Here is a 17,019-nt window from a genome sequence, read left to right as displayed (position 1 = left end):
TAGCTAACAGGTGATCTTCCATAATACTTTTATGGGACATCTAACAGTGTTATTCCTATGTTCACTACTTAAGCCTTGTTTGAATAGATTAGAGTAGATGCCGTGCTGACAATAAAACATTTTAAAACCCATAGTACATAAACACTAGAATTATATAAACATTTGGGCAAACTCTTATTAGATAAAGTCAAACGGTCCAAACCAACAATTAGAGAGAATAACTGAGCATTAAATTAGTGAGATTTCTATCCCACCAAGGAAGATGTCTGTACCTGTCTAAAGTGGTTAAACAGTAGATGGGACATCATTACCCCTAAATAATGAAGTCCTCTTTTTTTTTTTGAGGTGTACAACAACATAGTAACAAATAACAATAAGAACTTTTGCTCAGAACTATAAAATTTAGTCTGAGCGTTTGTACCTATATATAAAAAAAATTTTTATAAAAGGATACAGCAGTGAGTGACCCATATCCCTTTATTAAGAGAACTTAGTGGGCCTGCTTAGGAGGTCTCCGAGAGTAACAAGTGCATTGTCCAGCCTGAAGAGTTGGCACTATCTGCTTTAGGCTGTGTCCTTTTTTGAATATTTTGTAATCATACTGACGTAGATGCAGTGCAGGGTAACTGAAATAGAATCCATTGAAGGGAGAGTCTGCATGGAATAGTGTTGTTGCCCCTGGACTCCTCATTGATCTGTCCATCTCTTGAGCTTTGGGAGGGAATGTCGCTGTCCGGAGCAGAAGGCAAAGAAAGTTCTTTGTAAAAGAGGTTGGGGTCTGTCCCTGATCTAAAGATAGCCGTTTTATTATTAACAGTAGCTATCAGTGAGACTGGAAAGCCCCATCTGTACTGGACTTTGTAATTTTTCAGGATGGTAGTAATGTGGGTAGATCCCTTCTTTTCTGGAGGGTGATTGGGGATAAATCTGTGAACAGCTGAATTTCCTCACCCGCGTGTGAGATTCAGTGCTTCTCTCTGGCGCAGTGAAGAAGTTCCTCTTTATCTTTATACCTAATGAACTTGACTATGATATCTCTCGGAGGGGCTTTAGGAGGAAACCTAGGTCTTAAAGCTCTATGAGCCCTTTGTGTCTGAATATCTTCAGCCGAGGTGTTGTCTTTTATTACTCTAAAAAGAGCCTGGAGGTAACCTTCAATTGCTGGAGGGAAAATGGATTCAGCGACACCATGTATACTAAGATTATTTCGGCGACACTGATTTTCTAGATCCTCCAGCTTTTCAAAGAGTATGTGTATTTTAATATCATGTTCCTGAATGTTAGAGGAATTAGATTGAACCTCAGTCATGAAGGCGCCTTGGCTTGCTTCCAGGGAGATAACTCTTTTATCTATGGCCCCTAGATCTTTTCGAAGATCCCCAAACAGGGTTCTCATCTCATGCAGGACTACTTTAATATCATCTTTGGATGACAAATGTGTAATGTCTTTTTTAGTAACAAAGGAGCCCAGGCTGGGGTCCCCTGGCTGCGTTTGTGCTGATGAAGATGCCTGCATGTCTGTAACTTCTTCTGTGTATGTAGGTGTCTGCAGTTCACGGGGTATTAAAAATTGGTTGAGTGTCTTTGAGGAAGGGGTCTTGTCTCCTTTATTTTGCCTTTTGCAAGGCATTACCCAAGTATAAAGGTGGGGTGAACAGTAACAACGCTGAGAGTCTCTGCAGTTGTGAGCTAATTAGTGAACCACCACTGGATCTCTGCTATGTTGCTGTGTGTGGCCTAAAGTTTCTAGCTTGATCCTGAAGCCCTTATAGAGGAGTCTGAGTACGACAAATATTTGAGGAGATCTGCTGAGTGAATTGTAGGGAAGGACTCTGTCAGAGTTAGTGCAGATCGTACTATATTCAGCAAGTTTACTCGAAAAAGTCATTTTTGTTGTTCTTTTGTTTGTTGTTCAATATATTAATGTGGGACACTGTGCAAGTGTATCAACAACGCACCATACGCCATGAAGGCTGCTTTTTGTTTATTATATGGTGTGTCCGTCTGCAACAAATGATTTACCTCCCGACGGTGCCACGCTGTATTGGTGCTGTGGCGCAGATGAGTCTCTCTGTTCCGTGCCTGCTCATTGTAGTAATGTAAGGAGCGATCGTAGTCCAGTTTGCAGGGCTTGTGAATGAGCTAGCTGGTGTTAGGGCCTTGCAGGCTTCACTGCTGATGTGGTGTTGGGCTGCAGTAAAATCCCTGGAGGTAGAGGTGGCTTAAGTTTCGGACAGGTTAAAAAACACTGCAAGCTGTCTCTGCTAGCAGGCGGGAGTTTAGGAAAGGGGGATTTGGGGTTTCATACCATCAATAAGTGCTGATAGTCAGTTTAGGAGATGGGAGCCCTTCTAACTAGTAGCTACCTTCCAGCGTGGCTAGACTCCGCCCCCTGTAAAGTTTATTTTATGTGTAAATATTTGGAGTTTTTGTGATACATGACTGGCACAGGATACATTTTTCAACTTTCTAAACATGTTAAAGATTTTTCTCCTGTGTGAATCCTTTCATGATGTTTCAGAGTACTCTTTACTGTAAAACATTTTCCACACTCTGTACATGTGAAAGGTTTTTCTCCTGTGTGACTCCGTTCATGCTTTTTCAGATGATTTAATTGTGTAAAACTTTTTCCACACTCTGTACATGTGTAAGGCTTTTCTCCTGTGTGAATCCTTTCATGATTTTTCAGATTAGTCTTGCCTGTAAATCCTGTTCCACACTCTGTACATGTGAAAGGTTTTTCTCCTGTGTGACTCCGTTCATGCTTTTTCAGATGATTTAATTGTGTAAAACTTTTTCCACACTCTGTACATGTGTAAGGCTTTTCTCCTGTGTGAATCCTTTCATGATTTTTCAGATTAGTCTTGCCTGTAAATCCTGTTCCACACTCTGTACATGTGAAAGGTTTTTCTCCTGTGTGACTCCGTTCATGCTTTTTCAGATAATTTAATTGTGTAAAACTTTTTCCACACTCTGTACATGTGTAAGGCTTTTCTCCTGTGTGAATCCTTTCATGATTTTTCAGATTAGTCTTGCTTGTAAATCCTGTTCCACACTCTGTACATGTGAAAGGCTTTTCCCCTGTGTGACTCCTTTCATGAGCTTTCATATTATCTATTCGTGTAAACCTTATTCCACACTCTGTACATGTGAAAGGCTTTGCTTCTTTGTGATTCCTTTCATGAATTTTCAGACTAGTCTTTCTTGTAAATCCTTTTCCACACTCTGTACATGTGAAAGGCTTTTCCCTTGTGTGACTCCTTTCATGAGCTTTTATATTATCTATTCGTGTAAACATTTTCCCACACTCTGTACATGTGTAAGGCTTTTCTCCTGTATGAATCCTTTCATGAATTTTCAGATTAGTCTTGTTTGTAAATCCTTTTCCACACTCTGTACATGTGTAAGGCTTTTCTCCTGTATGAATCCTTTCATGAATTTTCAGATTAGTCTTGCTTGTAAATCCTTTCCCACACTCTGTACATGTGTAAGGCTTTTCTCCTGTATGAATCCTTTCATGAATTTTCAGATTAGTCTTGCTTGTAAATCCTTTTCCACACTCTGTACATGTGAAAGGCTTTCCCCCTGTGTGACTCCTTTCATGAGCTTTCATATTATTTATTCGTGTAAACCTTTTTCCACACTCTGTACATGTGAAAGGCTTTTCCCCTGTGTGACTCCTTTCATGAGCTTTCATATTATCTATTCGTGTAAACCTTATTCCACACACTGTACATGTGAAAGGCTTTGCTCCTTTGTGATTCCTTTCATGAATTTTCAGACTAGTCTTTCTTGTAAATCCTTTTCCACACTCTGTACATGTGAAAGTCTTTTCCCTTGTGTGACTCCTTTCATGAGCTTTCATATTATCTATTCGTGTAAACATTTTCCCACACTCTGTACATGTGTAAGGCTTTTCTCCTGTATGAATCCTTTCATGAATTTTCAGATTAGTCTTGCTTGTAAATCCTTTTCCACACTCTGTACATGTGAAAGGCTTTCCCCCTGTGTGACTCCTTTCATGAGCTTTCATATTATTTATTTGTGTAAACCTTTTTCCACACTCTGTACATGTGAAAGGCTTTGCTCCTGTGTGACTCCTTTCATGACATTCCAGATGACTTATTTGTGTAAAACATTTTCCACACTCTGTACATATGAAACATTTTTCTCTTGTGTGAGTCCTTTCATGAATTTTCAGATTAGTCTTTATTGGAAAACATTTTCCACACTCTGTACATGTGAAAGGCTTTTCTCCTGCATGACTCCATTCATGAGTTTTCCGAGTACTCTTTTGGGTAAAACATTTTCCACACTCATTACATGTGAAAGGTTTCTCCCCTGTGTGGGTCTTTTTATGACATTTAAGGCTTCCTTTATATGTGAAACATCTCCCACATTCTGTACACGTGTGAGGTTTCACAACTGTGTGAACTGTGTGGTGTTCAAGGACATGCAAATTACATCTGAAGCTTTTCTCACATTCTGTACATTCAAATGGTTTCTCATTTGTTTGAATGATTTGGCAAGACTGTAGACTTGTATCTTCTTTAATATGTTTTGAAAACTCAGTAAATATGTGTGGTTTATCCTCTGGGATAATCATTTCACTAGAGAAGGCATAAATGTTGTCCTCTTGTTTGATGACTAAATTACTATCTGTACATAATGATTGCTTCCCGGTTCCTGCCCATTCACCATCTTCTTTAAATATCTGCAGTGATATCCCCAATGTTTGTGAATAGTCATTAGTGCCTAAGACTTTTGGAGTTTGTTGTATCATTCTGATGCTTCCTGTAGTGAAGGATGGGTATGAACTATTCAAGTGATTGTCTACATAAAAAAAAAAAGGAATAATGAAAATAAAGAATGTTTATTCTTTGTAATGGAATCGTTCTTAATACAAGAATCATATTATTTGTTTACAGTTAATAATATGGCTTCTGTTTTGTGTTAATTTTTAAATTGATTAGCCCGTAAAACAAAAATTAAAACAACAAAAGACAAATAAAGTAAATATGTCTACATTATAATAAACTAAACCACTAATTACTGAATAAAAAAAGTTATAGGGTCACATTAAACAAGATGCAGGTGGATAATGTCAGCCAGGGAACAAGTAAATCTGTATTCTAGGCAAGAGAGGTGGCATCCACCACCCTCATTTAACATTGCACAAGTAACTGCACATACAGCCCTGCCCGGCTTATGCTTAACCAGTAGGGTTAGAATATGGTGTCTTAGCCATCACAGACTAATAATCAGTGTGAGATGTTTTGAAAGGCTAAGGAGCAGTGATCTTATGATACTTTTTAGCTTCCAGCTGTGGTTGTTTGATTTATATAATCAGCCAAAAATATTAATACTTTTAATAATACTCACTGTTAAATTAAGCACACAAATCAGTGGCGGTTCTGGGTGGGGAACACTCACTGGGGGAGTTGTGGGTATTCCACACATGGGAACAAGGTAGGCGTAAGTGTATTTATGGGAGTTCCATCAGCGGGTTCAGGACAGAGGAAGGTAGAGTTGCAGGTGTTCTGATAGCAGGTGTTGACACAAATGTTCTTAAAAAATGCAGATATAATAGTTTATATTTGTTTAATGAGTGATCTATTCTATTTTCCCAGTAATTAAAGTCAGCATAATATCTATTTTACTCACCTAACACATATGAGTTAATGCTGATAACAGGCACCAATTTCTATGCTAAGGTAGAAGGTTCCCTAATTCACTCCACTTACATCAATACCTGATATCTCTCAGTGCTCTGGCTGATTCTGTAAAAAGTATATTAAATGGTTTAGACAGATAATAATAAATAATGGTTCTGATTAACTGTACGTATGGTATAATAACAATTCATGTGATACAGATCAGCTGTTTAGGTTATTACATATGAGCTATTGATTCAGCACAAGCATTTAGTACAGTTAGCTCTGTGGGTGTTACAGTTGGACCTTAAATATTGATCTTTCCAGAACCTTACAATATGAGCTCAGGAGTAGACAGTCTATTTATGAGTGGGACATGCTACAGCTTTTCAAATATATTATTATAATTTTTCCCCATTATTTATATCAAAGAGCAGCATTTACACAAATGTTAAATAAGAGTTGTTTAAATGTAAGTTAAATCTAATACTACAGTATTGATATTGAACTTTCTACAGATCCTCACTGAGACATTTTGTATTTTCAGAGGGCGGCTCTTCAGTGTATAATATCTGGCGTGTGTTACACGCGGTAACACACTATTAGCTGGCGAGGGGAGGATCGGACCAGTTCGGTTTTGCCGGAGGCCTTCCTGCTGTATCTGGATGCAGAGAAGGCTATCGACAGAGTGGAGTGTAACCACCTATTCTGCTCCATGGGGAATTTCGGCATAAAATGTTGCTTTCTCGACTTTATTAAACACATCTACACCAGTCCCAGTGCATATTTACTAATTAATAATCTCTACTCGTCCCTAGTATACCTACAAAGGGGAACCCAACAGGGATGTCCCATATCCCCGCTCCTCTTCAACATGGCCCTAGAACCTTTGGCAGTTTATCTGAGAACCATATTCCCTGGTATTGACCTACAATCCCATAAATTACAGATAGCCCTCTATGCGGACGACATGCTTCTCTTTGTCTCCAAGCCTGGGGTTAATATATCCAGAATTCTAGAAGCCATACAATCATTTGGAGAATTCTCTGAATATAAAATCAATGTGAGTAAATCTGAAATCCTATGGCTCGTGCGTGCGGAGGAGGGAAACTAATTTTCTTCGCCCTTCCACATGGTTGATACTTACCTTACTTATTTAGGCATTCATATCTCAGCTTACCCATTCAAATGGTATGATCACAACCTTGCTCCAATATTTAGTAAAATAAAAACTGACTTAAACGCTTGGCAAAACCTACCCCTTTCGTTAATGGGGAGGGTGCATGTGATCAAAATGAATGTGCTCCCCAAACTCCTCTACCCAATACAAATGTTACCCATACTTATAAGACATGGAGACATGATAGCCCTAGAACGTACGTTTCAGACATTCCTGTGGAGGGGAGGTAAACCGAGAATCAGCTTAGATAGATTATACCTGCCTTATGCTAGAGGTGGTTTGGGTCTCCCCAACATCGCCTATTACAACTAGGCATCTCTGGCCAAATTCGATCTGGATTGGCAGTTAGGTACACAACACTTCTCACCCTTACATCTGGAGAAAGCCTTTCTACCACATGCGGCCCCTTCAGAATTTCAAATATCGCTCCATTACCACCCAATGTTTAGAAATATCCTCCAAACATGGCATATGTTACAAAAACATATTGGCTTAGACCCCTTGCACTCAAGATACCTACCTATATGTGGAAATCCTACATTCATCCTGGGATCCCTGTATCCTGTCTTCCACAACTGGGGACTGTTGGGCATCAAAAATTTGAGAAAACTTCTAGATGACTCCACAAAATCAGTCTTACCTTTTAACATTGTCTGCAGAAATGACCATATTCCTCCAAATCAAAGATTTGCCTATTTCCAATTACACCATTATATTATTAATGGGATTATACGTGACTGTAACACATTTTGGAATACCACACCACTAGCACAGAGAGCAGCACAGTGTGTATTAACCCTTCACTAGCACAGAGAACAGCACAGTGTGTATTAACCCTTCACTAGCACAGAGAACAGCACAGTGTTTATTAACCCTTCACTAGCACAGAGAGCAGCACAGTGTGTATTAACCCTTCACTAGCACAGAGAGCAGCACAGTGTGTATTATCCCTTCACTAGCACAGAGAGCAGCACAGTGTGCATTAACCCTTCACTGGCACAGAGAGCTGCACAGTGTGCATTAACCCTTCACTAGCACACAGAGCAGCAGTGTGTATTAACCCTTCACTAACACAGAGAGCAGCACAGTGTGTATTAACCCTTCACTGGCACAGAGAGCAGGACAGTATGTATTAACCCTTCACTGGCACAGAGAGCAGCACAGTGTGTATTAACCCTTCACTAGCACAGAGAGCAGGACAGTGTGTATTAACCCTTCACTGGCACAGAGAGCAGGACAATGTGTATTAACCCCCCGCTTGCACAGAAAGCAGCAATGTGTATTGACCCTTCACTATAGCACAGAGAGCAGCACAGTGTGTATTAACCCTTCACTAGCACAGAGAGCAGCACAGTATTAACCCTTCACTAGCACAGAGAGCAGCACAGTGTGTATTAACCCTTCACTAGCACAGAGAGCAGCACAGTGTGTATTAACCCTTCACTGGCACAGAGAGCAGGACAGTATGTATTAACCCTTCACTGGCACAGAGAGCAGCACAGTGTGTATTAACCCTTCACTAGCACAGAGAGCAGCACAGTGTGCATTAACCCTTCACTGGCACAGAGAGCTGCACAGTGTGCATTAACCCTTCACTAGCACACAGAGCAGCAGTGTGTATTAACCCTTCACTAACACAGAGAGCAGCACAGTGTGTATTAACCCTTCACTAGCACAGAGAGCAGCACAGTATTAACCCTTCACTAGCACAGAGAGCAGCACAGTGTGTATTAAACCTTCACTAGCACAGAGAGCAGCACAGTGTGTATTAACCCTTCACTGGCACAGAGAGCAGGACAGTATGTATTAACCCTTCACTGGCACAGAGAGCAGCACAGTGTGTATTAACCCTTCACTAGCACAGAGAGCAGGACAGTGTGTATTAACCCTTCACTGGCACAGAGAGCAGGACAATGTGTATTAACCCCCCGCTTGCACAGAAAGCAGCAATGTGTATTGACCCTTCACTATAGCACAGAGAGCAGCACAGTGTGTATTAACCCTTCACTAGCACAGAGAGCAGCACAGTATTAACCCTTCACTAGCACAGAGAGCAGCACAGTGTGTATTAACCATTCACTAGCACAGAGAGCAGCACAGTGTGTATTAACCCTTCACTGGCACAGAGAGCAGGACAGTATGTATTAACCCTTCACTGGCACAGAGAGCAGCACAGTGTGTATTAACCCTTCACTAGCACAGAGAGCAGGACAGTGTGTATTAACCCTTCACTGGCACAGAGAGCAGGACAGTGTGTATTAACCCCCCACTAGCACAGAAAGCAGCAATGTGTATTGACCCTTCACTATAGCACAGAGAGCAGCACAGTGTGTATTAGACCTTCACTAAAACAAATTATTATTTATTATTATTTATAAAATATTTTACCAGGAAAGATACATTGAGATTTCTCTCATTTTCAAGTATGTCCTGGTAAAATAGTTGAACAGCACTTAGTACCAATTGTCTGGCACAAGCAGGTAAATAATATACAATAAAAGAACAACATTTATAATAATTATAAACTTTTAAGAAGACCAGAAAGTGACTAAAACGTTTTATCACACAATACACACAGCCTGACTCACTCACCCAGCAGCAGCTGCACAGGAAGTAAATGGGAGGGGAACAAAGGTCAGTTCAATACTGAACTACATCTCCCAGAATACATGCAGAGAAGTCACATGTTAAGCAGCAGCCAATCAGACAAAAGAAAAAATGCAAACATTTCAAAGACAAATCGGATGCTTTTTAACATTGTTTAAATGCTGTAAATTCATAGAATTAGTAACTGAGCACATTGTCAGTGTCATATCCTCTACTAGTGCATTACAGCTGCACTATATACATAAAGCTACACATTATATATTAGCACTTTCACTAGCACTGAGCACATTGTCACTGTCATATCCTCTACTAGTGCATTACAGCTACACTATATACATAAAGCTACACAATATATATTAGCACTTTCACTAGCACTGAGCACATTGTCACTGTCATATCCTCTACTAGTGCATTACAGCTACACTATATACATAAAGCTACACAATATATATTAGCACTTTCACTAGCACTGAGCACATTGTCACTGTCATATCCTCTACTAGTACATTACAGATGCACTATATACATAAAGCTACACTATATACATAAAGCTACACAATATATATTAGCACTTTCACTAGCACTGAGCCCATTGTCACTGTCATATCCTCTACTAGTGCATTACAGCTACACTATATACATAAAGCTACACAATATATATTAGCACTTTCACTAGCACATTGTCACTGTCATATCCTCTACTAGTGCATTACAGCTACACTATATACATAAAGCTACACAATATATATTAGCACTTTCACTAGCACTGAGCCCATTGTCACTGTCATATCCTCTACTAGTGCATTACAGCTACACTATATACATAAAGCTACACAATATATATTAGCACTTTCACTAGCACTGAGCCCATTGTCACTGTCATATCCTCTACTAGTGCATTACAGCTACACTATATACATAAAGCTACACAATATATATTAGCACTTTCACTAGCTCTGAGCACATTGTCACTGTCATACCCTCTACTAGTGCATTACAGCTACACTATATACATAAAGCTACACAATATATATTAGCACTTTCACTAGCACTGGGCACATTGTCACTGTCATATCCTCTACTAGTACATTACAGCTACACTATATACATAAAGCTACACAATATATATTAGCACTTTCACTAGCACTGGGCACATTGTCACTGTCATATCCTCTACTAGTACATTACAGCCACACTATATACATAAAGCTACACAATATATATTAGCACTTTCACTAGCACTGAGCACATTGTCACTGTCATATCCTCTACTAGTGCATTACAGCTACACTATATACATAAAGCTACACAATATATATTAGCACTTTCACTAGCACTGAGCCCATTGTCACTGTCATATCCTCTACTAGTGCATTACAGCTACACTATATACATAAAGCTACACAATATATATTAGCACTTTCACTAGCACTGAGCACATTGTCACTGTCATATCCTCTACTAGTGCATTACAGCTACACTATATACATAAAGCTACACAATATATATTAGCACTTTATCACTGAGCACATTGTCACTGTCATATCCTCTACTAGTGCATTACAGCTACACTATATACATAAAGCTACACAATATATATTAGCACTTTCACTAGCACTGAGCACATTGTCACTGTCATATCCTCTACTAGTGCATTACAGCTACACTATATACATAAAGCTACACAATATATATTAGCACTTTCACTAGCACTGAGCACATTGTCACTGTCATATCCTCTACTAGTACATTACAGCTACACTATATACATAAAGCTACACTATATACATAAAGCTACACAATATATATTAGCACTTTCACTAGCACTGAGCACATTGTCACTGTCATATCCTCTACTAGTGCATTACAGCTACACTATATACATAAAGCTACACAATATATATTAACACTTTCACTAGCACTGAGCACACTGTCACTGTCATATCCTCTACTAGTGCATTACAGCTACACTATATACATAAAGCTACACAATATATATTAGCACTTTCACTAGCACTGAGCACATTGTCACTGTCATATCCTCTACTAGTACATTACAGCTACACTATACTGTATACATAAAGCTACACAATATATATTAGCACTTCCACTAGCACTGAGCACATTGTCGCTGTCATATCCTCTACTAGTGCATTACAGCTACACTATATACATAAATCTACACAATATATATTAGCACTTTCACTAGCACTGAGCACATTGTCACTGTCATATCCTCTACTAGTGCATTACAGCTACACTATATACATAAAGCTACACAATATATATTAGCACTTTCACTAGCACTGAGCCCATTGTCACTGTCATATCCTCTACTAGTGCATTACAGCTACACTATATACATAAAGCTACACAATATATATTAGCACTTTCACTAGCACTGAGCCCATTGTCACTGTCATATCCTCTACTAGTGCATTACAGCTACACTATATACATAAAGCTACACAATATATATTAGCACTTTCACTAGCACTGAGCCCATTGTCACTGTTATATCCTCTACTAGTGCATTACAGCTGCACTATATACATAAAGCTACACTATATACATAAAGCTACACAATATATATTAGCACTTTCACTAGCACTGAGCACATTGTCACTGTCATATCCTCTACTAGTGCATTACAGCTACACTATATACATAAAGCTACACAATATATATTAGCACTTTCACTAGCACTGAGCCCATTGTCACTGTCATATCCTCTACTAGTGCATTACAGCTACACTATATACATTAAGCTACACAATATATATTAGCACTTTCACTAGCTCTGAGCACATTGTCACTGTCATACCCTCTACTAGTGCATTACAGCTACACTATATACATAAAGCTACACAATATATATTAGCACTTTCACTAGCACTGGGCACATTGTCACTGTCATATCCTCTACTAGTACATTACAGCTACACTATATACATAAAGCTACACAATATATATTAGCACTTTCACTAGCACTGAGCCCATTGTCACTGTCATATCCTCTACTAGTACATTACAGCTACACTATATACATAAAGCTACACAATATATATTAGCACTTTCACTAGCACTGAGCACATTGTCACTGTCATATCCTCTACTAGTGCATTACAGCTACACTATATACATAAAGCTACACAATATATATTAGCACTTTCACTAGCACTGGGCACATTGTCACTGTCATATCCTCTACTAGTACATTACAGCCACACTATATACATAAAGCTACACAATATATATTAGCACTTTCACTAGCACTGAGCACATTGTCACTGTCATATCCTCTACTAGTGCATTACAGCTACACTATATACATAAAGCTACACAATATATATTAGCACTTTCACTAGCACTGAGCCCATTGTCACTGTCATATCCTCTACTAGTGCATTACAGCTACACTATATACATAAAGCTACACAATATATATTAGCACTTTCACTAGCACTGAGCACATTGTCACTGTCATATCCTCTACTAGTGCATTACAGCTACACTATATACATAAAGCTACACAATATATATTAGCACTTTATCACTGAGCACATTGTCACTGTCATATCCTCTACTAGTGCATTACAGCTACACTATATACATAAAGCTACACAATATATATTAGCACTTTCACTAGCACTGAGCACATTCTCACTGTCATATCCTCTACTAGTGCATTACAGCTACACTATATACATAAAGCTACACAATATATATTAGCACTTTCACTAGCACTGAGCACATTGTCACTGTCATATCCTCTACTAGTACATTACAGCTACACTATATACATAAAGCTACACTATATACATAAAGCTACACAATATATATTAGCACTTTCACTAGCACTGAGCACATTGTCACTGTCATATCCTCTACTAGTGCATTACAGCTACACTATATACATAAAGCTACACAATATATATTAACACTTTCACTAGCACTGAGCACACTGTCACTGTCATATCCTCTACTAGTGCATTACAGCTACACTATATACATAAAGCTACACAATATATATTAGCACTTTCACTAGCACTGAGCACATTGTCACTGTCATATCCTCTACTAGTACATTACAGCTACACTATACTGTATACATAAAGCTACACAATATATATTAGCACTTCCACTAGCACTGAGCACATTGTCGCTGTCATATCCTCTACTAGTGCATTACAGCTACACTATATACATAAATCTACACAATATATATTAGCACTTTCACTAGCACTGAGCACATTGTCACTGTCATATCCTCTACTAGTGCATTACAGCTACACTATATACATAAAGCTACACAATATATATTAGCACTTTCACTAGCACTGAGCCCATTGTCACTGTCATATCCTCTACTAGTGCATTACAGCTACACTATATACATAAAGCTACACAATATATATTAGCACTTTCACTAGCACTGAGCCCATTGTCACTGTCATATCCTCTACTAGTGCATTACAGCTACACTATATACATAAAGCTACACAATATATATTAGCACTTTCACTAGCACTGAGCCCATTGTCACTGTTATATCCTCTACTAGTGCATTACAGCTGCACTATATACATAAAGCTACACTATATACATAAAGCTACACAATATATATTAGCACTTTCACTAGCACTGAGCACATTGTCACTGTCATATCCTCTACTAGTGCATTACAGCTACACTATATACATAAAGCTACACAATATATATTAGCACTTTCACTAGCACTGAGCCCATTGTCACTGTCATATCCTCTACTAGTGCATTACAGCTACACTATATACATAAAGCTACACAATATATATTAGCACTTTCACTAGCTCTGAGCACATTGTCACTGTCATACCCTCTACTAGTGCATTACAGCTACACTATATACATAAAGCTACACAATATATATTAGCACTTTCACTAGCACTGGGCACATTGTCACTGTCATATCCTCTACTAGTACATTACAGCTACACTATATACATAAAGCTACACAATATATATTAGCACTTTCACTAGCACTGAGCCCATTGTCACTGTCATATCCTCTACTAGTACATTACAGCTACACTATATACATAAAGCTACACAATATATATTAGCACTTTCACTAGCACTGAGCACATTGTCACTGTCATATCCTCTACTAGTGCATTACAGCTACACTATATACATAAAGCTACACAATATATATTAGCACTTTCACTAGCACTGGGCACATTGTCACTGTCATATCCTCTACTAGTACATTACAGCCACACTATATACATAAAGCTACACAATATATATTAGCACTTTCACTAGCACTGAGCACATTGTCACTGTCATATCCTCTACTAGTGCATTACAGCTACACTATATACAAAAAGCTACACAATATATATTAGCACTTTCACTAGCACTGAGCCCATTGTCACTGTCATATCCTCTACTAGTGCATTACAGCTACACTATATACATAAAGCTACACAATATATATTAGCACTTTCACTAGCACTGAGCACATTGTCACTGTCATATCCTCTACTAGTGCATTACAGCTACACTATATACATAAAGCTACACAATATATATTAGCACTTTATCACTGAGCACATTGTCACTGTCATATCCTCTACTAGTGCATTACAGCTACACTATATACATAAAGCTACACAATATATATTAGCACTTTCACTAGCACTGAGCACATTGTCACTGTCATATCCTCTACTAGTGCATTACAGCTACACTATATACATAAAGCTACACAATATATATTAGCACTTTCACTAGCACTGAGCACATTGTCACTGTCATATCCTCTACTAGTACATTACAGCTACACTATATACATAAAGCTACACTATATACATAAAGCTACACAATATATATTAGCACTTTCACTAGCACTGAGCACATTGTCACTGTCATATCCTCTACTAGTGCATTACAGCTACACTATATACATAAAGCTACACAATATATATTAACACTTTCACTAGCACTGAGCACACTGTCACTGTCATATCCTCTACTAGTGCATTACAGCTACACTATATACATAAAGCTACACAATATATATTAGCACTTTCACTAGCACTGAGCACATTGTCACTGTCATATCCTCTACTAGTACATTACAGCTACACTATACTGTATACATAAATCTACACAATATATATTAGCACTTCCACTAGCACTGAGCACATTGTCACTGTCATATCCTCTACTAGTGCATTACAGCTACACTATATACATAAATCTACACAATATATATTAGCACTTTCACTAGCACTGAGCACATTGTCACTGTCATATCCTCTACTAGTGCATTACAGCTACACTATATACATAAAGCTACACAATATATATTAGCACTTTCACTAGCACTGAGCCCATTGTCACTGTCATATCCTCTACTAGTGCATTACAGCTACACTATATACATAAAGCTACACAATATATATTAGCACTTTCACTAGCACTGAGCCCATTGTCACTGTCATATCCTCTACTAGTGCATTACAGCTACACTATATACATAAAGCTACACAATATATATTAGCACTTTCACTAGCACTGAGCCCATTGTCACTGTTATATCCTCTACTAGTGCATTACAGCTGCACTATATACATAAAGCTACACTATATACATAAAGCTACACAATATATATTAGCACTTTCACTAGCACTGAGCACATTGTCACTGTCATATCCTCTACTAGTGCATTACAGCTACACTATATACATAAAGCTACACAATATATATTAGCACTTTCACTAGCACTGAGCACATTGTCACTGTCATATCCTCTACTAGTGCATTACAGCTACACTATATACATAAAGCTACACAATATATATTAGCACTTTCACTAGCACTGAGAACATTGTCACTGTCATATCCTCTACTAGTGCATTACAGCTACACTATATACATAAAGCTACACAATATATATAAGCACTTTCACTAGCACTGAGAAGAGCTTAAATTTCTATTAACCTCTTCACTAGCACAGAGAGCAGCACAGTGTGTATTAACCATTCACTAGCACAGAGAGCAGCACAGTGTGTATTAACCCTTCACTAGCACAGAGAGCAGCACAGTGTGTATTAACCCTTCACTAGCACAGAGAGCAGCACAGTGTGTATTAACCCTTCACTAGCACAGAGAGCAGCACAGTGTGTATTAACCCTTCACTAGCACACAGAGCAGCACAGTATGTGTGATAAGAGAAGGATGTGATGTCACTAGTTTGGGGGCGGGGCTTAGGTCAGGTAGTCTGTGTCGCAGTTAGTTAGTGAAATCAACCTGACTAGATGTATGTTCCTATGCTCTGTAATAAAATAGAGTTGTACCATCATTGCTGTGTCTTGCATGTGTCCTGCATCTCATGACATGGTGTCAGAAGTTCTGGCCTGCGCTTCTGTTCCTGATCGATTGCAATGTCAAAGTTTACCCCACCTGAGCCTTTTGACTTCTCTCAGCCTGCAGCTTGGCCCACATGGCGTCAGCGGTTTCAGCGCTTCAGGATTGCTTCCAAGCTGGACAAGGAAAATGGTGAAGCACAAGTTAATTCTCTTTTATACT

The 17,019-nt window shown here is 38.5% G+C and overlaps 1 protein-coding gene across 1 annotated transcript in view; it reads right to left on the bottom strand.

Annotated features, from left to right (window-relative positions):
- Positions 1-2,440: 2,440 nt before the first annotated feature.
- The window catches only part of LOC128659821 (zinc finger protein 585A-like), a 113,345-nt gene continuing 98,766 nt past the window's right edge, over positions 2,441-17,019 (bottom strand). Inside the window, exon 3 of the mRNA XM_053713392.1 lies at positions 2,441-4,374. Within this exon, the coding sequence (XP_053569367.1) occupies positions 2,462-4,374 (1,913 nt within the window). The 3' untranslated portion in view covers positions 2,441-2,461. The remainder of the gene's footprint in view (positions 4,375-17,019) is intronic.

The sequence above is a fragment of the Bombina bombina genome, chromosome 5 (assembly GCF_027579735.1).
Source record: "Bombina bombina isolate aBomBom1 chromosome 5, aBomBom1.pri, whole genome shotgun sequence".
Lineage (NCBI taxonomy): Eukaryota > Metazoa > Chordata > Amphibia > Anura > Bombinatoridae > Bombina > Bombina bombina.
This window is presented reverse-complemented; position numbering and strand designations above follow the sequence as displayed.